At 42.7% G+C, this 26,241-nt stretch overlaps 1 protein-coding gene across 5 annotated transcripts; it reads left to right on the top strand.

Annotated features, from left to right (window-relative positions):
* The first annotated feature begins 939 nt into the window (after positions 1-939).
* UPF3A (UPF3A regulator of nonsense mediated mRNA decay) lies at positions 940-23,989 on the top strand. 5 transcript variants are annotated; one of them, XM_045821398.1, is made up of 10 exons: positions 940-1,222; positions 2,490-2,596; positions 4,107-4,213; positions 5,912-6,010; positions 6,127-6,237; positions 12,661-12,716; positions 12,807-12,965; positions 18,208-18,368; positions 20,114-20,411; positions 22,987-23,989. In XM_045821398.1, the coding sequence occupies exons 1-10, from the start codon at positions 1,016-1,018 to the stop codon at positions 23,137-23,139; spliced, it is 1,458 nt and encodes a 485-aa protein (XP_045677354.1). In that variant the 5' UTR covers positions 940-1,015; the 3' UTR covers positions 23,140-23,989. The 5 variants fall into 5 exon arrangements, with proteins under 5 accessions (XP_045677354.1, XP_045677355.1, XP_045677356.1 ...); XM_045821399.1 differs by having other exon boundaries at positions 12,807-12,953; XM_045821400.1 differs by lacking the exon at positions 20,114-20,411 and having other exon boundaries at positions 941-1,222.
* The last annotated feature ends 2,252 nt before the right edge of the window (positions 23,990-26,241 follow it).

A 26,241-nucleotide genomic window follows, 5' to 3' on the forward strand; every position in this document is an offset into this window, starting at 1 on the left:
AAATAGAAAAACATGAAAACACATGGCTTTTAAAAAATGAAGAACTTCCATATAAATTATGCCAACCTAAAGTGTTACTGCCTGTATGTTTGTAAATGAAAAATAAACAAATGTGAACCTTGCTTGGTTGCTGTCCCATTAATTGAGAGCCCCCCAAAAGTTCAGTAAAAATTACACTTGAGAACCTTAAGTCCTGTTTTGTGAACGTCGCGGGTCTGAGCTGCTAGTTACTATACTCCAGTCTGAACCACCATCCAGACAGTAGTTAACGTTTACAACTGAGCTCCTAAGGACAGCCGAAATGAACCTCATGTATCAGCCATTTACGCTATCAACTCCGGTGCATTTATTTTATTCCATGTAGGAAAGTCGATTTGTGCTGTTCTTCAGTCATCTGGCTTTTCGTAAGTAGAATTGCTATTCTCTGGTGAAATGTTCAGATTTCCCTGAAAAATAGTAAGTAAATAGTTTATTAAGAATGTGTATTTAACGTTTAGCCAAAGGGCTTCTTGCTCTTCTCTGTGGGAAACAGATTCAGCCCTGCAGCATTATTATAGGCCCCAGCTGGAGCCAAAAGTCCTTTGGTCCTGTATTTCCTGGTGACGCCTTTTCTGCCCCCAGGCCCTCCAAAATCCAGGCAGCAGGAGAGCGAGGACAGTCCGGCATCTCACGCCCTCCTCCCCAGCCCCTGACCGCTGCTTCCGGTGACCGTACGTCTCGGCGCTGGCGGCACCAGGCGCTGGTGGAGGTGTGGATGTTCAGGCTGCCGGGCTCCCAGACTTTACGCTCCCGATACCGGCCCCGCTGCAGGCCCACTGATCCCCGACTGTCTCCAGTCCCGTGTGAGGGCGTGGCTTCGTAGGTCTTGGGCAAGGAACGTGGGTGCTGGACCTCAAGCAACGTGGACCGGGGATAGGGCAGCGGGCGGTGTTTGAACTGAGGGGGCGGGGGCGTTCCAGTTCTCGCGAAGTTTAGGCCCAGGCAGGAGGCGGTGGTGGGTCCGCAGCGGTGCGGAATGCGCTCGGAGAAGGAGGGGGCCGGAGGCCCCGGGGTGTCCGTTGCTGTGCGGGGCCAGAGCGGGAGGGAGAGGACGTCGGCTGTGGAAGTTCAATTCCGCCGGGAATCTCCACGGAGAGATGCAGGGGCACCGCCAGCCTTGTCTTCCAGTTGTGGGGGCAGCGCAGGCAAACCTCGCGAGGAGAAGAGGACAGTTCTGAGCAAGGTGGGTGTGAGACCAAAAACGGGGTGGGGCGGGGGGAGGGGGGGTAAGGACGGCTCGATGCCAGCACACTTTGCGGGAAGTGGAAGGTCCAGCCCACTGTGGAGTGGGGCGAAAATTGGTGGTGCTTGCAAACTCCGGAGAATAGTAGAGACCCGAGCGAGGAAGGACGCCGGGTGGGCGGAGCGGTGCAAGCAACATTCGCTAGAGAAGAGTTTTCAGCGAAAAATGGTGGTGCGAGCCAAAAGCCAGAGTAGGGTCCTTGCGGAGGCGGAGTGAGTATTGGTGATGCGAATGTACGTAGTTCAGAGGAAGACGTTTCAGACCGTGGTGGGGGCGGGGCGGGGCGGGGCAAGGGGAGGGGCGGGATGTGCGAGGCCTAGGGGAGGATCAGAGGTGGAGGGGCGAGACTCAGATTGGTGCATTCTCCGGCCGGTGGGCGGGGCTACTAGTGGCGGATCGTATCAGCACCGTGGACAGCATTCACGCAGGCCTGTCCAGAGCACCTAGAGAGCCAGAGCCAGTTTTCGGCGCACTCTGACGTTTTCTTTTCTGATTTGGGGAGAAAGAAAAATCTTTTTAGCCTCCAGAGGTGGACGTTAGGGCAGAGATGCTGGGCTCACCAGCTAGGGGTAGTAGCTGTCCACACTCGAGGACCTGGGCTTGAGGGGGCACGAAAGGCGGCTGGTGCGGCTAGGTGGAGATCCTCTAAGGTCCAGAGAAGCAGGAAGGTGGAGAGCCTGGAAAGCCTGATGGTGTGGTGGGCGAGGGCTCGCAGTGTAGACACCGTGGGCTTGAGGCAACAGGTGTCTACCATAGGCGGAGTTCCTCTTGGCAGTAAGAACAAATGTACCGTTAGTTTGTTACTGCTGGTAAAAACATTCCAAGGTTCATACATTCCTTGCATGGGTCTGAACTTTCTGATGTGGCCTAGCATGCAGAAGAGTGTAGGAGAAGGCATTATTTTTCACTTTGGGTACAGACGTATCAACAGTTGCCTGGTAGTAATGAAATCATTACATAGAAAAGAACTGCCATGTACAGCCTTCTCTGACCTCACAGATCCCTTTTCAGTTATTCGGCCTTCATTACTCTTTTGGCAGCCATGTTCTCATGTATGTTTTCCTGAACCTTTTCTAAAATGTGTGTTTCTGCTGGATTCCTGGTTTAGTTTTTCCTCTGAGCATAAACACAGGCCCCCAAGCATTGAAATAATTAAAGCTTAACACAGTAATAGTGAAACAAAACCCAGCCAGTGTCCTTTCACCAGGTGGTTATCCGGCGCCTTCCTCCCAGCCTCACCAAGGAGCAGCTGGAAGAGCATCTGCACCCGCTACCTGCACATGATTACTTTGAGTTCTTTACCGCGGATCTCAGGTGAGAAGTTGTTTGCCAACATTAAGAATCTGAGAGGCGTTGTCACTTTCTGGCAAATTATTATAGATAATAGAAGACATCTTTATTTCCATCTTCTTTCCCACATGTTCCCAGAAATCAGTGCAGTCCTTTATTTCTGCAAGTTGTTTCTAAGTAGGCCGATCATTAAATTCTTCTAAAATAGATTCTACATATGCCTTTACTGACACCACCGTAGTCTAAAAAAATAAAATAAAAACCCACCAGACCAACTAACAACATATTACTTAATTTTTGTTTTTGGATATCAGTGAGCTTTATTTCATGTAGCTTTTTAACATGAATTGTTTTAAGATATAACAGAGCAAATTGAATAAATAACAGATGTGTAACCTCATGAATTTTCACAACTGAACATGCCCATGTAATTAACAATAGATAAAGAAACAGGATATTCCAGACCCCAGAAGCCTCGTTGTGGTCCCTTCCATAACTAACATTTAGGCCCCACCCCACCCCTCTCAAGTTGTATCTTTTTCAGTTCCCCTTTACAACTTGGTAGATGGTTGACCCTGACAACACTTTTTACTTTCAAATCTCCCTTTTATTAACAAAGACAGCACTGGTCTTCAACTGGTGACAGTTCAGCTGTGATTTAGTGATTTTTCACTATGTTTTTATTATTATTATCCTTTTTATCTTCAGTATCATGAGTTCTCAATATGGTAGCCATAAAAACTTTCCTTTTGAATAAATACATTGAAGTAAAATATGTTAATCCATTCAATAAAAAATACCACTTACAGGTAAATACAGGTATGGTTAAAAAAACATAAAGATGATTTTCCAGTGACTAAAATGTAGGAAAACTGGTCCAGTTGAAGGAGGACTGACAGTGGACCTAGAGTGACTCAGCTGGGAATCCCAGTCCCACCCTTTCAGTAACTGCACCCTCTGCAAATACCTAATTTTTCTGAGCCTCAGTGTTCTCTTATGTGAAATGGGTTTGCAAGTTTGTGCTTGCAAAGGAAATTGGTAGCTGTGAGAGAGCAGAGAAAGGCCTAGTTCTTCTGTAGACCCTGTATAATGTGCTACAGTAAATACTTTTCTAATACCTAAAACTGTTCGCTAAATCAGTACAGAATCTTTTTTTATAATACAGCATTTTCTTTTATGAAGGAATTATAACTAGGTTGTATTGCACCATGATGCATGATGAGGCATGACCTATGAATAACCTTGCCTCTGGTTTACAACCTCTGAGGGCCAGTGGTGTAGGTCTGGCTCCAGGCAATAGAAAAACGAACCTAAAGTATCTCTCCCAAGTCATTAAAAAGATCTAGTTATGTTTTCTTTGTTTGCCTTTTTCTTTTTGCTAAAGAATATCCAGGTTGTTGTCATTTACTGAGAGATGAATCTTTTGCATAGAAGTCTTATCTGAAGTATTTTTTGTATCCAGACAAAAGAAAAAAGGCAAATTAACAAGTAATATATATTTTACTAACCATTCTTCTGTTATTTCTTATTTCAGTCTTTATCCTCATCTCTACTCAAGAGCATACATTAATTTTAGAAATCCTGATGACATTCTTCTGTTTAGAGATCGTTTTGATGGATATATCTTCATTGACAATAAAGGTTGGGTTATTGGCTTTTAAACTTCTTGTTACAATCTTTATGTAAATTAATTAAGTTTTGCTGGAATATTTGAGAGTTTTAATTAAAAAGATCTCATATTACTAATCTACAGTGATACATAAATTTACATCATGTTGCTATGATTGTATGCTTTTGTTAAAAATTAAAATTATACATACATGAAAGAATCCTAGCAATTATGTAATAGTGACAACTTATTTATATATTATCATTGGAGATTGAAGTTTTTCATATAAATGAGTAAGTGAATTTTCTGGATAAGTTAACTTTACTTTAAAAAAAAATTATGTATTTATTTTTAGAGAGGGGAAGGGAAAGAGAAAGAGAGGGAGAGAAACATGAGTGTGTGGTTGCCTCTTACATGCCCCCTATTGGGGACCTGGCCTGCAACTGAGGCATGTGTCCTGACTGGGAATCAAACCGGTGACCTTTGGTTTGCAGGCTGGCACTCAATCCACTGAGCCAACCAGCCAGGGATGAACTTTACTTTTTATGTCTCCAAACTAAATTATTTTACCCATGTTTGATACAGATTTTATCAAATGTGTTATTCACTTATATTATTGTCTTCCTAAACAGTATTCTTCATGACATACCATTTCTGGATAATTTCATGAGAGGAGGGGATTATAATACTAAACATCAGTTTTTGACCATGTTTCATAGCATTCTCTACTGAGACCGTGTAATTTTTCCCTATCTAAATGGTTCCAATTCCCAACTTTTGGCGTCTTGCTTTTGATATTCTTTTTTCTTCTTCCTTCTTTACTGTCAGACCGACAGCCATTGTGTTCGCTGCTATCACCTCTGTACACTTTTAACAGCATATTGTTTCCTGTGCATCTCTCACCAGCCAGCCTTTTTCCCCTCCACACCCCCCCCATACTGACAAGTGTTTTCTTCCCCTGCACTGAGGGGTCACAAACTAGAAAAGATGGTGAAAGGGTGACTAGGCCGGGGCACAAGATGTTTTTTGTGAGTACAAGCAAGTTTAATGCTTGAACTATTTGATACTTGTGTTAAGTGCTCATTTAATCAGTAATTCATCTGGCTTGTTTCTTACCTTTTTAAAAATTGTGGTAAAATAGACATAACATGATTTTACCATCATATTTTTTCAGTGCAGTAGTGTTTAAGTATGATTGCATTGTTGTGCAACCAGTCTCCAGAACTTTTTTCATCTTGCAAATCTGAAATTCTGTACCCACTAAACAACAGCTTTCACCATTTCTCCCTGTCCTTAGCCCTGGGCAACCACCCTTCTAATTTCTGTCTCTATGAATTTACACTAGAAACCTCGTAGAAGTGGAATCACACAGTCTGTGCTTTTCTGACTGGCTTATTACACTTAGCATAATGTTGTCATGGCCCACTAATGTTGTAGCATGTGTCTTCCAGGTAATGAGAGAATGACCATATTGTAGTCACCTGGTCATTCCTGGCAAGTCTAAAAGTGATTACTTGGTGGGTGTAGCACTGCAGAGGTTGAGGGTTCCATTTGTTGATTAAGCACGTAGCAGACTCTCTTAATGATCATTTCTATGTGTATGTTCCCCCCACCCACATAACAACAAAATGAGTTGCTAGTGACTTTCGTTCTGAACACTAGGTCATTCTTTTCCAAAATGAATATAGTAGAATTTTAGAGTGATTTTTGCAATTTGTTTCTGGTTGAAGGCCTAGAATATCCTGCAGTGGTTGAGTTTGCTCCATTCCAGAAGATAGCCAAAAAGAAGCTGAAGAAAAAAGATGCCAAAACTGGAAGCATTGACAATGGTGAGTCCTTTTTCAAAGGCTGGATTCTGAAACTACCAAATTAAATACACTGATCAAAAACAACTTCTTTCCTTTATATGGAGAGGAATATATTTGTTTTCTTTTTAAATTTACAGATCCAGAATATAAGAAGTTTTTAGAAACTTACTTTGTGGAGGAAGAAAAAACTAGTGCCAATCCTGAAACTCTTCTGGGGGACATAGAGGCAAAGACAAGAGAACTTATTGGTCTGTTTTGCTTATTTCTTTACTTTGTTGAGATATGTATTTATAGGGTATGTATTTATTTCTTGTTTTTCATGATTTTCATAAAAAAGTGATACTTGTGACAGGTTTGGCAGAAATGAAGAATATTTCCTAGTTTTGACAAAAGGATAGCAAGATGGCAGCTTGGGAAAAATATTCAGAGTCTGTGGATGGGGGAGCTTCATTTTTCAGTTACACTTGTCTTGTTTTAAAGTTGTGATGAATGAACGGTAGAAAAGATATTTGAGTGCTCTGTCCCTGGCTGTATTAGGGAAAGAGCGTTATATCTCAGGATTGAAGTCAGTATCTTTTCAAAGACCAATCACAGAAACGAGATGCTTGTCTTCAGTATGAGGTCATCTTGCTGCTGTTCAAAAACATGTCAAGCCTTCTGAACAAGCCAAGCAAATGAGTGGATAAACCCAGCCGGAGCCCTGAATCTGGTTTGAACCAGGCCTTCTGCCCTACGTCTACAAGTGGTGTATTTTAGGACTGGTTATCTCCAAGTAGCAGTCCCCAGAAACTCAAGAGTTGACACAAAGAGTTTACCTTTTTCTATGATCTGGCACCCAGCTGTGGCTCCCCGAGTACCTATACTGTTCCCTGTTCTGTCCTTCTCTCCTCAGTTCCAGGCTGCCCCTCAAGGCCCAGTTCTCCATCCTCCCCCTCCCTGTGTCTGCCTCCTGCTCCCTCACTAAGAATTACACAATAGGATATTACGCTGTTTATAATTTATCTTGCTTTTTCTAAAATATGTTTTACTGATTATGCTGTTACAGATATCTCAGTTTTTCCCCCTTTGCCCCGCTCGGCCCAGTACCCCTTTCCCTCCAGCAATCCCTCTCTTAAGTTCATGTCCATAGATCGTGTATATAAGTTCTTTGACTTCTCCATTTTCTATTGTATTCTTTTTTTTTAAACATTTTATTTATTTACTTTTTTTAGACAGAAGGGAAGGGAGGGAGAAAGAAAGAGGGAAAGAAACATCAGTGTGTGGTTGCCTCTTGCACAACCCCTAATGGGGATCTGGCCTGCAACCCAGGTATGTGCCCTGACTGGGAATTGAACCAGTGACCCTTTCGTTCACAGGCTGGCGCCCAATCCACTGAGCCACACCAGCCAGGGCTCCTATACTATTCTTAACATCCCTGTCTATTTTGTACCTACCAATTATGCTTCTTAATCCCTGCACCTTTTCCCATATTCTCCCCCTTCCCCTTCCCAGCTCATAACCCTCCATGAGATCTCCATATCTATGATTCTGTTCCTGTTCTGCTTGTTTGCTTAGTTTGTTTTTTAGATTCTCTTATTAATAGTTGTGAATTTGTTGCCATTTTAATGTTCATAGTTTTTATCTTTTTCTCAAATAAGTCCCTTTAACATTTCATGTAATAAAGGCTTGGTGATGATGAACTCCTTTAGCTTTACTTTATCTTTCCCTTGCATTCTAAATGATAGCTTTGCTGGATAGAGTAATCTAGGTTGTAGGTCCTTGTTTTTCATCACTTTGAATACTTCTTGCCAGTCCCTTCTAGCCTGCAAAGTTTCCTTTTAGAAATCAGCTGATAGTCTATGGGAACTCCTTTGAAGGTAACTCTCTGCTTTTCTCTTGCTGCTTTTAAGATTCACTCTTTATCTTTAACCTTTGGCATTTTAATTATGATGTGTCTTGGTGTCGTCCTCTTTGGGTCGAGCCTTGTTTGGGACTCTTAGTGTTTTCTAGACTTGTATGTCTATTTCCTTCACCAGATTGAGGAATTTTTCCATTATTATTTTTTCCAATAAGTTTTCAATTTAATTGCTCTTCCTCTTCTCCTTCTGGCACCTCCATGATTTGTATATTGGTATGTTTGGCCATGTCCCAGAGGGTCCTTACACTATTCTAATTTTTTTTAATTCTTTTTTCTTCTTGATGTTCTGCTTGAATGTTTATTTCTTTCTTATATTCCAAATAGTTGATGATTTGAATCCTGGCTTCCTCCCCTCCACTAATGGTTCCCTGTAGATTTTTATTTCACTTAGTATAATCATTTCTTCCTTTATGCTTTTGCCATACTCAGTGAGTTCTTTGAACATCCTGATCAGCAATGTTTTGAACTCTGCATCTTATTTGGTTATCTCTCTTTCATTTAATTCTTTTTCTGGAGTTTTGTTCTGTTCTTTCGTTTGGCCATATTTCTTTATCTCCTCAATTTGGCAGCCTTCCTATGCTTGTTTCTGTGTATTAGTAAAGCTGCTTTGACTCCATGTCTTAGTAGCGTGGCCTGTTGTAGGAAAGATACCTGTAAATTGTGTGGGGCGGAGCCTTAGAGGCAACCGGCTTCACCACTTTGTGGCTCTGTGTGGGGAGTGGGCTTGGAGTGGGGACAGTGCCTCTGCCTGGCTTCTGGAGGTTTGCCTGTCACTTGCCCCATATCTAGTCACTTCACCCACTTCCTGTATGCAATTGGCACCCTTCTAGCAGTTGCCATGGTGCTGAATCACAGAGTGGATGGGTTTGTATATGTTCTGAGCCATGTGGGCCCTTTAAACGGAGTCTCCTTAAGATCTGGCTGTTTCTTCTGCTACCCCAACCCCCACTGCTTCTTACAACCAGAAGTTATAGGGATTTATCTTCCTGGCACTGGAACTCCAGGAGGTGCCATGTGGTCTGGGGCTGAGATCACTTGCTCCCAAGGTATTCCTTCCAATTTAAAAAAAAAAGATTTTGTTTATTTATTTTTAGAGAGAGGGGAAGGGAGGGAAAAAGAGAGGGAGAGAAACCTCATGTGTGAGAGCTACATTGATTGGCTGCCTCTCACATGCCTCCTGCTGGGGACCTGGGCAGCAACCCAGGCATGTTCCCCAAAGGGAATCGAACCAGCAACCTTTCCCTTTGCAGGCCAGCACTCATTCCACTGAGCCACACCAACCAGGGCTTCCTCCCAATTTTTATCCACCATATGTGAATGTGGGACAGTCCATTCCCCTGCCCTGGCCACCTCTCTGCCAGTCTCCATGATTCCACCCCCTCCTACCAGTCTGGATGAATGTGACTTCTTCAAGTCCTTGGTTGTTGGACTTCTATAGAGCTCAATTTTCTGACGGTTCTGGGTGTTACTTGTTTTGAGGCCTATTTGTAATTGTTTCTGTGGTTGCGCAAGGAGGTGAAGCGTTTCTACCTACACCTCCATCTTGACTGGAAGTCTATAATTTATCTTATTTTCCCGTCTGTCTGCATAAACTCTTTTCTCATTGGCCTTTCTACTTCCCCTCCCAGTGGAACTATATTTCTGTCTTTGTAGACCAGCACATAGTAAGTACATTGCTTGGACAAGTTTAGGTATTCAATAAATGTTTGTTAAGTAAATTAATAAGAAAGGTTAACATTATTAAAATATTCTTCATTAGTCTAAAAAAAGTTTTATGTTTTATAGTGGCTGATTTAATATGTAGCTCAAAGGATTTTTAATTACTAAAGTAAATATTTACTAAGATGTACTCAGGATGCATTTGCGCATTTTTATTTCAGTACCCAGAACATTCTGACTGGGTACTGACTCTTGAGCCTGGGCATGGGGGCTAAACATGAACAGGACACACAAGGCCTCTGCCCTCATGTCGCTGCCCTTCTCGTGGACATGGCTGTGGTTTACACAGGCAGAAATCATCAGTCTTAAAGCCAGGGCATTTTCTTATGTGATACATGCACAGTGGAGTGAAATGGGATAATGAGATACAGAGAAAGGCCCCTCTGAGCCCGTATTTGAGCTGAGGCCAGCTGTGCTAAGGGGTGCCAGAAGAGGGAACTCCAAGTGCAAGGTCTGGAAGTTGGCACTTTGGGCTGTAGGAGCAGGATGGGTGCCTGTGTGATTGGCACATGGTGGACAAGGAGCAGAGTGGCTAGAGAGGCAGGTGGGCCCATCATGCCAGGCTTGGGGATAAGAGCTTCGGATTTTATTTATGGAACACCCAAATCCATTGAGGGAGTGACGTGGTCTGATTTATTTTCCCCATCACTCTGCTTGCTCTATACATGATGGATTATGGATGCCAGCAGGAGAGGCTGGGCCTCTGTTGGGAGGCTGTGCCTGTAGTAGTCCAGGGAAGGCTGCGCCTGTAGTAGTCCAGGGAAGGCTGCTTGAACGAGGCCTGTATCCTGGAGGTAGAACTAACAGGACTGACTGATGGGTTGGATGTGGGAGGTAAGGGCCTCCAGGAGTTTGACTTGAACAGATCAGTGGATTGTGGTGCCGTTGCTGAGATGAGGAAGACGGTGGGGAGAAATAGTATTGGGGCAAGTCCAGATCTTGCTGTAGAATATGTTTAAAAGAAGGCAGCAAGTTTATAGAACTTGCATTCCCAGGCACACACCTTCCAGGAGTTTCCAGTGGCTTTTTTGCAGAGGATGGATAAGTCCCTCCCTCACCCATGCTCGAGGCCTGGTGCATAGTAGATGCATTATAACTATTTACCGAATGAATGAATGTGACTGAGAATCCACTGGTCCATGACGAGGCTACCGAGCTTTGTTTCTGTGATTCGTTTTTCTGTCCACTTAGATTTGCATTCTTATCAGGTAGATCATGGCAAATTGCTTCTTTCTTTTCTTAGATTCTGACCTTCAGTGGATTCTTATGATCAAGGGGTAAGCAGTGAGGGTTAAATGGAAATAGTAATTCGCTCTGAAGTTGAAGCTTAGTGCAGTGGCATATCAGGGTCTTGAGAGCAAACAGTCCTAGGACCTATCAACCCCGTGGCCTCATCCTTAGCCTCAGGTTCTCTATTTCTGCAAAGGTTGTGGTGACAGTGTCTACTGTGCAGTGACTCTCTGTAGGTGGTAACAGTTACACTGTAGGTTAAATTAGTACATTACATGATCATGTGTCCTCTATTTAATAAATGATACACTTTTGTGGTTTGTAAAGTACTTTCTTATACAGGGTCTCATTCTCCCTTCACATTGATTCTTTGAGGGTAACAAGGTAGGTGTTTTGTTGGAGAGGAGGGAAGGCAGGTTCAGCTCTTCCACCCAGCTAGCTAGGTCCCAGCCCTATCCTTGGCAGAACTTCCATGGTGCAGAGCAGAGTCCTCCTGAACTTGCTGTTATGAAGTGCATCAGCTGTGCTAATTAATCTTAGGCCAGAGTTCATGGTTAACGCAGGAGCCACACAAGAAGGAAGGAGGCTCTTCTTGCCCCCTCCCCACCTGTGATGAAACGTGAGCATCTGCACTGTGTCAGCTCTTCACCAGGGCCGAGAACCTGGGGCAGATCTTCCTGGCAGATGTCATTTAATACATGACATTGGGATGTTTAAGAGTCCTCAATTCCAAGTTAGGAACCCTGGCCAGGGGCTCTCTTATTATTTCTGATTCATTCCTGATCCTCAGAATTCTGGAAATGTTGTATCAGTCTTCAAGTACATCCAAAGATTCCTCCTTCTTTCATTTAATCTGAGGTCTTGAATCTTCCACCTGCTCACCTAAGTCCTCAGCCACTGCCACAGGGAACACATACCTCTCAGAGCCAGTCCCTCGGCAATGGGGGATTGGGGGTGCAGTACCTAGAGGCCTGCTACATGTTTGGGCACCCAACATCCCGGTCAGGTCAGACAGGTCAAGGACATGAAAGCTGACGATCCACTTTGAGTTGGTAGAGACATTTATTCCTGAGTAGTTGGTAATTTGTAGATGAGCAGTGCCATGTGGAGTTATTTTCTAAACTTTTACCTCTGGTTACTCTGATTTATGGAGCATATATTGTAAGAGATTATAAGAGCTCTGGCTAGTGTGGCTCAGTGGACTGACACTGAAAGTTCGCTGGTTCGATTCCCTGTCAGGTCACATGCCTGTGTTGCAGGCCGGGTCCCCAGTTGGGGGTGTGCAAGAGGCAACCACACATTGATGTTTCACACATTGCTGTTTCTCTCCTCCCTTCCCCTCTCTAAAAAAACGTAATTAAATCAAATCTATAAAATACACCTATCCTTAAAAAAAGGAAAATATAATAACTCTCTTTGCTTAAAACTGTTATATAGAGAGCCAAAAAGAAGAAGTTGTCAGAATATGTGCTGAAGCAAAGTGAATATATAAGTGTTATGTAATGACTTAAAACATCTGCAAAGTTATGCATGTATAACATTTGGGAAGTTTTATGCATTGTACTCATTTTGCTGCTTTGCTTTTATACCATCTTTTTGAGTAATTTATGACACCTTTAAGAACCAGGAATTAAATGTCTGTTGTGTGTAAAATTGTCAGTATTTCCAAATTACTTGACTTTAAAGCGATGGAATCGAATCCCTCAAAATACAGTGTATGCTTATGTAAATGTCAAAATGATAGTATTCTTACATTAATTATTTTAAAGATTACATTAAAAAAAGGAAAGAAGTCTTATTTTTGAAATACAACTTTTTATTTTAGCCAGAAGAACCACACCTCTTTTGGAATACATTAAAAATAGGAAATTAGAAAAGCAGGTATGTCTGACCTTTTACTTGATGAATATCTGGCCCATTTCTGCCATATCCACGCTGACAGTTCATACACATACTTTTCCACCTCTTCAGAGAATTCGAGAAGAGAAGCGGGAAGAGCGAAGGCGAAGGGAGTTGGAGAAGAAACGCATACGGGAAGAAGAGAAAAGAAAGAGAAGAGAAGAAGAAAAATGTAAGAGAAAAGAAACAGAAAAACAAAAGAAAACTGCTGAGAAAGAAGTAAGGATTAAGGTAATTTGGAGGAGACCTTTCATTTCTTTTTTCCAAATATAGTTCTGCTATCCTACTTATGCCTTTTAAGTATTTTAGCTTTCTAGAAGAAAAAGAACATTTTCAATTTGTCTAGTCTTTTTCTTTTAACTTCCGTTCCCTTTCTCCGTTCCGTAGTACTAGTTCTCAGACTTCCCGAGCCTCTGGGCTATCTGTGTTTGGGAGGCTGGGGGGAGGTCTGTGTGGAGGAGGACCGGCCTCCTGGGGCTGCGGGCGCCCTTCCCCCAGAGGAGCCCCACATTCCAGTATGGGTACTACAGATTGGGCTCCTGCTTACATTTTCCTCTAACAAAAAGGTTTCCTGACTGAAAAGTACACATTTGAAAACCACTGGCTCAGTGTATAGTGGCCTTGCTGATGAAGGCTGATTCGTAGAACTGGGTTTCTCGTAGAATGGTTCTTACATCTCTCGCCCGATTTCTCCTTTGCCTGATGCACTAATTGAGGAAGGTGGTTTCATGTATAGAGGAACTTTTCTCCGTGTAAAATATATTGTCCCAAATTGTGGTCAGTCCTTACATGCTTCTTCCCTTACTCCACGAAGAATATGAGGTGCCTTACTGGGATTCATTAAAATTGTGTCATATAAAGAAAAAATCAAAGGTCGGTACTTGGGGGAAGAGAGAGAATAGAAAGGGAAAGGATGAGGAAGAGATCACAGTTGCCATCATTGCACCACAGATTAGTTTCTTTTTAAAAAAATATTTCATTTATTTATTTTTAGAGAGGGGAAGGGAGGGAGGCAGAGGGAGAGAAGCTTCAATGCATTGTTGCCTCTTGTATGCCCCCCACCAGGCACCCAGCCTGTGACCCTGCCATGTGTTCCAACTAGGAATCGAACTGATGATCCTTTGGTTCACAGGCCGGCACTCAATCCACTGAGACACATCAGCCAGGGCAAGATTAGTTTCTGATATTCTCAGCAGTCAGAAACAGCAAAGTTAATCAGAAGCATAGTTTTCATTTTTCGTGGAGAGAAAACACGCCAGGTTTTCCAGGGAAGCAATGCTTTGTCTAGGCCGTCGCTTCTAAAAGTTTCTCCTAGATTGGGTGTACTAACAATGGAGGGAACGATTTCTTAACAACATTCCTACAAAAACACATCAGCACTTGTATCAGTCAGGACTGCTTAGGTTATGCTTCAGTAACAGTCTCAAATATCTCAGTGGTTTTGTAAAACTCAAGGTCTGTTCTAGTTTGTGTCACTTGTCCATTGTGCATTACCCATTGTAGCCATCTAGTGACCCAGGCTGACGGAGGCTCCATCTTAGCATTTATCTCTAAAATTATCATGACAAGGGGGGAATGTGTAATACAGCAGATTGTATACTAGTCCTTAAATCTTCCACGTGGAAGTGACTTGTCCCTCTGCCCACATTTCATTGGCCAAAGCACTTGACCCCACCTAATCTCAAACAACAGATAAAACGAAACCTTGATATTACAGGAAATGTCTTTGTCATTGTAGAAATTCAGCTCTGTCATGGCCAGAGACAAAGTAGGTATACATTTAAAGCAAATGGTATGGTCACAGGTGTGTGAACATTGCCCAACCTTTTCATTTTACTTTCTAGACAAAGAGTAGTAGCTCACTCAGTGCCTAATAGTTTTACATTCTCGAAAGTACTTTTGTCAACAGCTTTGAGGGTTTTTCAGGAAGAATCACTGAAACTTATAACTACAATTTCAACTATGATTTTAAATAAGACTTCGAGTGTTTGGAGTATAGCATTTTTTCAGTTTGGAGAATGAAATTAAAATCCAAAATAAGTGAAAGAAATAAAAATAAGTTTAAGTCAGTAAAGTAAATGTAGGGTCCTCCATATAGGAAAAAAAGAAATCAGCACCTAAGCACAGCAAGAGAAAGAGTTAGTCTTGTCCAAATCTGATAGAACAAAACCTCAGTGGCAGGTTAGACCCAGTGACGTGAGGAGTCCACAGCCTGTGTCCCTGGGAGTGTCTGGTGTTGTGACAGAAGAGTATCTGACCCAAGGTTACAAGTTTAGCCTTTAATAAGCATCTGCTCAGTTTGGGGACCCATGACTTATGAATGGTTTGGAGAATTAAAAAAAACAAACCCTGAAAAACAGGGTTTTTCAGGTCAGTGAAGAAATGCCAAATGAATTTATATTAATAGCCTAAAAATAAAAAGGCAGAGAGACATGCTTACGACTACTTTTTGTAATGAAGACAAATGTGACACAGGTTGAGAGCAGCCCAGCAGCTTTTTGTTTCCCTGTGAGGACCAAAACTAAGCAGTCAGCTTAAGTTGAAGGAAGAGCTTAGGCTACCAAAGTTACAAGTAAAGTTCCTGAATATATAAATTATATAGAGGGTAGATTACATGATCTAAAAACGCATTGTGTGATGATCTTTTTCAGGAAGCTCTTTAAAAATAGGAGCACAGCTGAGGGCTGGACGGAACCACGCCAGGATGGGCAGCCGCTTCCCCCACCTGTGTCACGTGCCCTGGCTCGCCCCACACTCTCTCCCTTGCTTCCTTCTTTCCTTTCTTTCTTCCACCCTTTGCCAGGCTAATTTCACCAGAGGCCTCTGCTTGCTTTTCTTCACAGTGGGCCCTTCCCCAAGATGTATGCCTTTTCATAAGTGACTCCTTCTCATCATCTGGTCTCTGTTCATGTCTTATTTTCACAGAGAGGCCTTCCCTAACCCCTTTGAGAAACCATTCCTCCTCTTCCTCTGACCCCACATCTTTCTGTCCTTTTATTTGGTTTGTAGCATTTCACACCACCTGAGGTTACCTTGTTCGCGGCATTCTGTTTTTGTCACTGCATACACCAGTCTTCTACCTCATAGCCACCACTGCCACAGCTAGAATGGCAAGTGTGAGTTCCTTAATGGTGGGTACTTGTCTCTTATTCACAGCTACATTCCTAGCACCTCGCATGGAATCTTTTCCCCTGGTTCCTGGCACACAGTCTCACAGCCCTTGTAATCCCCATGGGGGGTAAGATGTCTTCTGTGCAATAATGCGGTGATGGAGGCTGATACCCTGGAGAGCTTTGGGGTGGGAGCTGGTCACCAGAAACACAAGGCATCGTGAGAGGGTTGGAACTTTCAGCTCCACCCCCTGACCTCCAGAGAGGGGAGTGGTGCTGGAGATGAGGTCAGTCACCAGTGGCCAGTGGTGTAATCAATCCTGTGTAATGGAGCCGCTACAGAAGTCCCCATACTTTGGGGTTTGGAGAGCATCCACGCTGGTGAACAGATGTAGGAGACAGGAAAGTGGTGTCCCTGCAGAGGGTGTGGAAGCTCTAAACCATTCCCTGTTCCTTGCCCTGTGCATTTCTCCCATTTGGCTGTGCTGGAGTTGTGTCCGTTACAATAAACCAATAGTAGTGAGTGAAATGCGCTTCTAAGTTCCGTGAGTCGGTCTCATTCAGGAAGCCCGTGAATTTGTAGCCATTCAGTCAGAAGTGCCAGTGACAACCTTGGATTTTTGACTGCATCTGAAGTGGGGACAGTCTTGTGGAATCTGCCATTAGTTCTGGGTAGATGGTGTCAGAACTGAATTGAATCATAGCATAGTAGCCTGTGTTGGAGAGTTGGGGAAGTGGTGTTTGAAAAGCCAGCACGCACTTGGTTTCAGAAGTATTGCACGTAAAAACAGTTCATAGGAGCACAAATTATTGGATGGATGGATGGATGGATGGATGGATGGATGGATGGAGACACATACTACTGCACTTCCAGACCTCCTTCAGTTGCATTTATTAGAAGCACATGTTTCTTTTGTTATTAAAAAAAAGGTTGATAGTTATGTGAAAGAAATATTTAAATTCACGTATCCCACATAGGCAGAATAACAGCATACACACAAGTAACATAATGCATGCCTTTGATGAGAAGCACCTTTAGTTTTTTGCCTTACCTCAGGGATCCCCAGCCTCCAGGTGGCAGACCAGTGCCAGTCTGAGACCTGTTAGGAACCAGGCCGCAGGGCAGGAGGTGAGCCTGAATGTAATACACTTGAATCATCCTGAAACCATCACCCGCCCACCCTGGTCCCTGGTACCAAAAATGTTGGGGACCACTGCCTTACATTATATCTGTTTTTTAAAGATTTTATTTATTTACTTTTAGAGAGAGAAGGGAGGGAGAAAGAGAGAGAGAGAGAAACATCAATGTGCAGTTGCTGGGGGCTGTGGCCTGCAACCCAGGCATGTGCCCTGACTGGGAATTGAACCTGCGATGCTTTGGTTCGCAGCCCGTGCTCAATTCACTGAGCTACGCCAGCCAGGTGTTTCTTTTTTTCCCTCTTCTTTTTAAAATTTATTTATTTATTTTTAGAGAGGGAAGGGAGGGAGAAAGAGAGAGAAACATCAGTGTGTGGTTGCTGGGGGTCATGGCCTGCAACCCAGGCATGTGCCCTGACTGGGAATTGAACCTGCAACACTGGTGTTTCTTTTTTTAATGAACTCATTTAGTCCAAATGTATCTGCTTATAATTTTGCTGTACTTCAACTTAAAATATGTTTATTTTTGTGAGTGAGAACAAAATTCTCAGAAGTAGATCTTCCATTTGTGTTCTACAGACTGACTACCTGTGGTACTTAAATTTCAAAGAGTAAGAAGCTATGTGGGGTCACTACCAGGGTGGAAGGCCCAGATGAAAGGCATACTAATGCACCATAGCTCCCTGTTAAGTCTGTTCTAAGAAAGGGAATAGTAAGTGTTCTGAAAACTCTGAAACTGCCCTAAAGGTCATTAATATAAAGCAACCTTTTAAAAAATGTCTTTTTCCTTATTATAAAAGTAATACTTGTTTATTTTAGAAAAATTAGAACCTGTAAGTAAAACAAAAGAAAATTGTTTCAGTTCTGCCACTTAAAAATAATCACTATTAACACAGTGTTGTAAGACTTCTAGATATTTTTCTGTGTGTGTATCAACATGGAAATAGAAATCAAATCATTCTTTTTTGTAACATTCTTTTATTCATTAATACAAACATTGAGTCATCACATTATCCTAAATAATTTTTCATAAATACAAGATGTTTCATTGACTGAATGTTGCCCCGGGTATTTAACCAAAAACCTGTTTATTGGACCTTTATCTTATATTTTTTGCTATTCAAACATTTGGGCTCATATTAGTATGTATTTGTAATTATTTATTAAATGACCTCTTTTATTATATACTCTAAAAGTGATATTTTACTAACATCGTAATTTCTTAGCTTCTTAAGAAACCAGAAAAGGGAGAGGAAGCAGCCACTGAGAAACCAAAAGAACCAGGAGAGGAAGTTGATGCTGGAGATGGACACTGGGACGCCTGTCCTGGCTGTGCTGTCGGGAAGGCCAAGCCCTGGGACAGCCTGCTGGAGGAGCGCAGGGAAAAGTGAGCCCCGCACTTCCCGTTTCTGAGATCGCATTAAGCACCGCAGGAGTGTCACCAATTCATAGACATATATCCATTGTCTGTTTGAGTGCATGTATTTCATAACATTCTTGGAATTCTTGAATGCTTGTCCACATTTTTGTTTCTCTTTGGTCATGCTAGGATCTTGGTAAACCCACTTAGTCTGCAGCCTCAAGTCTGTCTTTGAATAGAGGAAATGCCCTTCTCTCATTCCCTTTGGGTTTCTGGTAGTGCACTTTATGTTTTCAGGATCTTGCCAGTTTCTTTGCCATGTGGTTTTTATCAGTTTGTAATTTTCCTTATGTTTTGAGCTATCCTGCCTATTTGATATTCCAGACCTCCTTCAATTTGTTTATGGAATTACAAACTCGAGAACTTAGTCTTTTAGGTGCTGAAAGTCTTTTGTGTTGAAGAGGTAAAATTCTAAGTGCTCTAATTCCTTTGTTGGAGTTGCCACCCCTCTGGTCCCATGGAATTTGACCCACAGCAGTAGATCCTGGTGTTCTCCCAGCCCTGCTCCTCTCTCGCTGGGTGTCCTTTGGCACATCGGTCTTTGTCTGCTCAGGACATGAGCTCGTGAAAGGATCTTGGGCAGGGCTTCTCTGAGAATAAGACAGACATCGCAGTCTCTGCATATGGTGCAGAGGAAGACCAACAAGACATCTGTCAAAAGGTAGAACCTTCATCCTGCCTCTGATGGTGGCTTTGGTGTTTCCCCACAGCCAGTGGGGCCAAGTTGACCCAGGATTCATGCATTACCTTTGGATATTTGCAGAGCTTCCTGGAGGCTAGAGTTGCTTTGCTCCCAGGAGTGGCTGAAAGTGGATTTGAGTTCAGAGATCAAGGTCATGGGTTTAGGCTGCTGTTTGCCCAGGATCACAATAATCTGGATGACTTATTACTGCTTTCTTTGCACAGAGTTATGTAAGGCTTTCTTTCCCGCTTTTTGGAAGATTCTGGTTTATTGGATTATATGTAAAGTTAATTTATACATGATATCCAGTCTGATTTGTTAGCATTGTGGTTTGTGTCACAGACATTTGTATTATTGCTGACACAACAGTACCTGTTGTCATGTTTCTGGCATCAGTTCACACTTTGCAGATAGACTGTTTTGGCCCCACCAGCCCTGCTGCTTCTGTGTGCAGGGGTCCACAGGGGGTGTGAGAGGGCTTTTGCCTGTGGTTCCTGGAGGGAAAGACTTTTGAGAACCAAATAAGTTAACCAGCCACTTACTTGTTTACTATTTATTTAATAGTTTGACATACATAAAAATACTACTAGATTTCAGTTAATTTTAGTTATGGGTGGAACAGAAACTAAGCTGTATCACCTGTGCCTCATAATTGATGCGCATTTGGGCTACTGGGAAAGTCGCTTGACCGTGTGTGATCTCAGCTACTTTATCTGCAGTGCGGGCGAACATACTCTGGAGAGCCACTGAGAACTTAGAAAAATAACGTATATCTGGTACATTAGCATAGGACTTACTACATATGTGTCACTCAGGTATAGCAGTGAATATTGTTGATACAATTTACTTGTCTTTGCAGTACTATTTTAACTTAATGCCTGTGGTGTGTCTACCATGTGCAGACGTGGCATAAAGTGATGGGCAGACTTACATATTCCCTGCTCTTTGTGGAACTTACAGTCTAGAAGGGAAGACAGGTAATGGACAAGCAGTTTACATAAAGTTACTGATAATTTGTATTAAATCACAGGTCACAAAATGACAGTGAGAAAGAGCAAAAAGAAACAGAGAGAAAATTTCGAGAAAAAGAACTTGAAACACAAAAATACCACTTGGATGACAGCAGAAAGCTTAGAGCTCACTATGAGTTTGACAAGTTTTCAAGAAGAAATGAAGAAGAGATGAAATTGGGGAAAGGATTCACCTCAGACAGAGGGAAGGCAGGGAGCCAGGACCGGGGCGTCCCTGTGGAAGCAGCAGAGAGACCAGGGAGGGAACAGAAGAGTGAGGATGGCCTGGCACCCAGAAAGGCGAGCGTGCGAAACAAGGTTCTTTTATTTATTTGACATAGTCTCTTACTTATGTGTCTGTGCTAAGTATGAACTGTACGTCTGCAGGCTTATGACTGCTTTTCCAAACAGAAATCCTTTTATTTCACCAAAAAAAGGGAAATGTACGTAGGAGTCTTAGGGACAGTACCACACCCTCCGACCGTGAGGCCCACGACCGTGAGAGGCCGAGTTATCTTAGGGATGCACTGCTCTGAGCGTCTGTATTTGCTGGAGCAGTGATTCTTGTCTGCTGAGGGGGCACCAAGTGCTGAATGGCAGATTGAAAACTAGAACCAGCCATCATCTTTTCACCAGGAAAAAAATAAGCTTTTATTTAGCATAAAACTAGCACATTCACACCATTTGCTTGAGAATAAATAATGGTATATTATCAGATTTGCCTCTAAGACAGTAAGGAAAATATTAATGAGACTTCATGGAGCTTTCTTTTCTGTTATTAACAATGTCTGATGATTAATGGACAATCAAATGGCTCATAAACACCCAGAATTTACATCTGCACAATCAACAGGACTGAGATGACTGACAAGCAGGTTTTCTTTTAGAAATTTGAGGTTGATTTGTATTTAGATCACGTTGTCACACAGAAGCACTATAAATAGGGTCATCTCCCTTCTAGGACCAGGCCCCATGAGGCCGTCAATACCCCCGAAGCCCCCACTCTGGGAGGGCAAATGGGACTGAGGCTGCCCAGGCTGCAGGTCACACCCACCTCCAGCCTTTCCTGACCTGGCAGCCACCCTCTGTTCTGTCTCTGACTGTGTCATTTCAGGAACATGATATAAATGGAAACAAGAACATGGAGCCTTTAGAGACTATCTTTCTCACTCAGCGTGAGTCCGGTCAGATCCATCCAAGTTCTGTGTGGTATCAGTGATGTCAGTTTTCTAAATGTTTCTGGTAAAGGCCAGGGAGATCTTCAGAAAAACCTCACCCTTCTAGCTTCACCCTTGACTGATCAAGTCTGTATTGCAAAGGGTTTCTAACGAGGGTTTCTATTGCCTTAACCTTGGGTACACCAAGTACAGGCATGGTCTCACTGGTGGGGGTTATTCCTATGAACACTTGTTTTTAAGTTGCCTTTTTTTTTTAACAGGAATGGGTATTTGCATGTGGGTATTTGCACAGCTTTGGGTGTGGGAACTCATGATAACTCCTTTCAATTAAGTCTCCAGTATAGCGGTGATAAAGTGCTTTGTGCATAATAGCTCCTTTCTTACCAGGCCTGGCAGGTTATGATGTGCTTTTTTTATTTTTATATTTTTTATTCTGTAAATATTTTATTTATTTATATTTTCAGAGAGATAGGAAGGGAGGGAGAAAGAGAGGGGGAGAAACATCAATGTGTGGTTGCCTCTGGCACATCCCCTATTGGGGACCTGGCCTGCAACCTAGGCATGTGCCCTGACTGGGAACCAATCCAGCAACCCTTTGGTTCGCAGGCTGCACTCAATCCACTGGCCACACCAGCCAGGGTGCTTTTAGAATCAGTTTTGAACTCTATACACATCGACGTTAAGCCCTGGTGGAAAGCAAAGCTATGCCTTTTGGCTCAGGAGATGGTGGTCAGTGAAGCCTGTGTCTTGGCCAACACAGGGGTTCAGATCCATGGGATCTGCTGACCCCTTTCCCATCTTCTCATTGGCCAGGCTTACATTAAGAACATTCTGATAAACCCAGGCGGTGACTGTGAGGCCTCCACTAGGAGTGGGTAAGGGTGAAAGAAAGAGCAGTGGGACATGCCCATCCCAGTTGCAGTGTCCTTGCACTCCAGATGGCTGTGGAAAGATTAAGGCTGCTGCTGCTCCGTCATACAGGTAGGCGAGGAAGGAGCACTGAGGCAAGAAGCTTCCTCCCTGGGCTTTAAGCTCCGCTGGGCTGGCATGGGGTTGTTCCCTCCCTCTCCTTGAGCATTGGCTTCCCGAGAGGAGTGGTTCCCACTGGGATACCAGCCCCAGCCTTCAGAATCACACTGTCCTTCCCAGATTCACTGTCCTTCTGCCCGGAAGCTATTTAATTGCATTTCATGTACTTTATTCAGTCTTCGTTTTTGTTCCAACACATCTAACAGTTTAATAAGATGATGGGTTAGTATTTTCTGTAAAGGGGACAGTTCAGAAGTAATCCACTCAGAAATTGCTTGTTATGAATGTTAATAACTGTTCAGGACTCTCAAAGCTGCCTCCTGAGAGGCCATGCCTCATTTTGCTTCAGGCCTCGGGTTCACTGCCTGGCGAATTTGAGGCACTGAGATGTGTGTGTTTGACCTGTCAGCTCTCACACTGGGAGGAAAACGCCACATTGTACTATTTCCTCAGTGTTCTAGGTTTGAGCAATAACATAGTAACTCGTCTCACAGTTTTTTGTTTTTTGTTTTTTGTTTTTTGCCTCTAAATGCTTAGCTTTGGAAATAGTGCTGTGAAAAAGGTTGATTTTTAGCTGCAAGACGTAGTCTTTAGGTAACTAAGATCCTCAGTCCCTAGAAATAAAGATGTTGATCCCTCCTGCATTGTCACCCTTTGAAGAGTGACCCACCCTTTTGTCCTGGCAGGACCGGCCATCCTTGCCGCTGTACCAGCCAGGAGCACGCATGAGAGCACGCGAATGTGGTGGAAGATTCTCTGAGGAGGGCCGTGCCGGGAGGAGAGCTGAGGCAGAAGATTCGGCAGGGGCTGGTTCCAAGAAGAGCAAAGAGGCGGAATGAGTCAGTGTGTGTGCCATGGTGTGACAAGGGTGAGCTCGCACCCAAATCCCATGGCTTAGAAATGTATAAATTGGTCCGGAATAGAACCTGCAAGGTGAATGTACTCTGTACAAAGAAACTAGAAACTGGTGGTACAGAAACCACCTTTTAAAAAGCTGAACAGAGCTTTCTTCGATTTTACCATTTTTAGTGTGAATTACTGTGTATCATTTAGCCAAAACAGAGAAAGTAATCTCCTTTGGAAAGTAGAAGAGTATGACCAAAACAGTATGAATTCTGAAACACTTTGGACGTGTTGTAGGAATAACTTGCACCTTGCATTTTACACATTTGTAAGCAAATAATCTGTCGGGATCTGTACCTCATTATGCTTCTTGTTGGTTTTCGATAAGCCAGTTTCTGGGAAGTGGGCGGCTCACTCCATTATAACCTTGGTAATTCTATCACTTGTGCCCCTTCGGCCCTGCAATTCCAGGAAGTCTGTTGTGTGTAGTCCCTCCGATAGGAACCTTAACGCTGTGTAAAGCTCAACAGCTTTAATTATGGCCCTTTTACAGGTTTGGCCACTGACTTGATGAAAAGAGTTTCTTTTTATGGATGTGCTCATGGTTTATAACCATTATGGTTTAAGAATTGCTAACATAAATGGTGTTATTTTGGGACGTGAACAACAGCCTAGGCACAACATCTAGGATTTTTTTTTTTGCAGTCTGAGGTCATTTTAAAGTGACTTTTTGTAACTTTCTGCAACTATACATTCTAAAGTATCTTTTCCTTTTAGTGAAATTTTAAAATGTCCATGTATTTTTGGTGCTGTGATTTGAACCATTAAAAATTTTACTTGCTATGAGTTTGAAGTCGTTATTGTACTTTTCCTGTATAGAATTTTACACAAAATTTTACTTCTTAAAATGTAGCTTTAATTATCTGAACATTTTGTTAATTATGTCCCTTAATAAATATGAAATGTTTCTCAAAAAAACTAAGAATTAGTCACTTATCATTAAAAACGTCTGTAATTTTTGGACAGTTTTATGATATTGCCATGTTCCTTGCATTTTACTCCTGAGCTCCAAGAATCTGGGGCGGCGGGGTGGGGGGGCGGTGGGGAGAAGGCTTTGCTGTGGATTCCCTAAGGGCTGTATGATCCAGAGGAGCACTTTGCAGGCTTATATGGGCTCTGTCTGTCACATCTATTACACTGCTGTTGTAGTGAGAAAACAGCCTTAGACAATACATGATGAATGGACAGGGCTGTGGTTCCAATAAGACTTTATTTACAAAAGCAGGCAGCAGGCCATATTTAACCTGTGGAGCATAGTTTGCTGGCCCCTGCTGAGAGGATGAATCAAACTGGATCTCCTGGCCAGCAGGTGGCTGTGGTCCTTGCTGTTCATTTGGGCTTTGATCTGGAGATTTCCAGACCTGAAGGCCAGGGCATAGTAAATCTCATTGCTAAGGCCCCCATCTTGGTTCTTTTGGCTTGTTTGTATTTGGTGATCAAAATCCTAGAGGTCTTTGGTGCTCATTTTCAAAATCTGTGGTTTAAAACAATAAACAATACAGTAACTAAACTGAAAATTTCAACAGAGGGGGGTTTCAGTAACAGACTAGATCAAGTAGAAGGATGAATTGGCAAACACCAGGGCATGGCAATAGAACTCTTCCAATCAGAGGAGCAAGAAGGAAAAAAAATGAGTGAAGACAGCTTCAGGACTTAGAGAACAGGATCAAGGGGATCAGTGCATCACTGTGGGGGTCCCAGAAAGAGAAGAGAGAGGGAAAGGGGCAGATTTTCTTTCCTTCTTTTTTAAGATTGATTTATTTATTTTTAGAGAGGGAGAAAGAGAGAGAGAGAGAAACATCAATGTGCGGTTGCTAGGGCCCGAGGCCTACAACCCAGGCATGTGCCCTGGCTGGGAATCGAACCTGCAACACTTTGGTTCACAAGGCAGATTTTCAATTCAAAATAATGGTAGAGGGTGTTTTGGTGTTCGTTACTTACTAATAGAGAAAATAATAAAAAAGGCCCAGAGTTTGTGCCACATCACAATCTAGATTTTGGCTTCCAAGAATTGTCCTATGCTAGAGGTTTGTTGAAAGTTCAGTTGGGATAATTAATTCATTCTAACACTTAAAAACACAGCCCTGGTTGGTGTGGCTCATTGGATTGAGTGCCAGCCCATGAACCAAAGGGTGGTCAGTTCAGTTCCCAGTCGGGGCACAAGCCTGGGTTGCAGGCCAGGTCCCCAGTAGGGGGTGTGCAAGAGGCAACCACACAGTGATGTTTCTCTCCCTTTTTCTCCCTCCCTTTCCCTTTCTCTAAAACTAAGTAAATAAAACCTTTAAAAAAAAAAAAAGTAAAGCAGCCTCACACATTATGGCCTGCAGTCACAAAGAACTTTGTTTCTAAAAGTGGATCTCACAACACAAGGTAAAAAGGATCCAAAGAAGCTCCTTAAAGGAAGGAAAGCTAGAACTCCAATGCTCCAGAAGCTCCTCACATCCCACAACCACTTCTAGACCCAAGGGATTCCCTCTGCAGATAATAAAGTACGAAACACCAAAGGAATGAGTACATATCTGCAAATTGATATTTCATTGACAAATCACCCCTGGACAGCTCGTCTTAACCAACTGCAGGAAGAATAAAATGATGTATTGCTACAAGTCTCTGGGCTCTAACCAGCTAATTGGAAGCTGGGCGATATGAATGACAAATTAAACTACCTTCCATGAAGTGGCTTTAGGAGTAACAACTACAATAATCATAAAGGGCTGCAAGTTTGGTAATGCTGATATAGCAGCAACACTTCCGATAAGAACACTTCCAACATTTTACAATGTAGACTTAAAAAATAAGAAAAACGGCACTCTCTATACCTATACTGAGTTTTACCACATAATATTAAAAGTAACAATCCCAAAAGTTGGTACATAGAACTTGATGCTCAGAGAAAAGATCCCTCGTCTCTGCATCTAAAACTTACAGCTTCAAAAGTACTTTTATTTGCACTTTATTATTAAGGCTGAAGATTATTTTTACTGTTTATTAGACATTTATCTCTTGTAAATATGCTGCCTTCTGCCTGTATTTCTAGT

This window comes from Phyllostomus hastatus, unplaced genomic scaffold (assembly GCF_019186645.2).
Source record: "Phyllostomus hastatus isolate PE091 unplaced genomic scaffold, TTU_PhHast_1.1 phas_scaffold_46, whole genome shotgun sequence".
In the NCBI taxonomy this organism is placed as follows: Eukaryota; Metazoa; Chordata; class Mammalia; order Chiroptera; family Phyllostomidae; genus Phyllostomus; species Phyllostomus hastatus.

Coding starts and splice junctions, on each gene's coding strand:
- UPF3A (XM_045821398.1), top strand. CDS start 1,016: ATGCGCTCGGAGAAGGAGGGGGCCGGAGGCCCCGGGGTGTCCGTTGCT. Junction 2,597..4,106: donor TTCTTTACCGCGGATCTCAG/GTGAGAAGTTGT, acceptor TTCTTATTTCAG/TCTTTATCCTCATCTCTACT. Junction 20,412..22,986: donor AGGCGAGCGTGCGAAACAAG/GTTCTTTTATTT, acceptor TTGTCCTGGCAG/GACCGGCCATCCTTGCCGCT.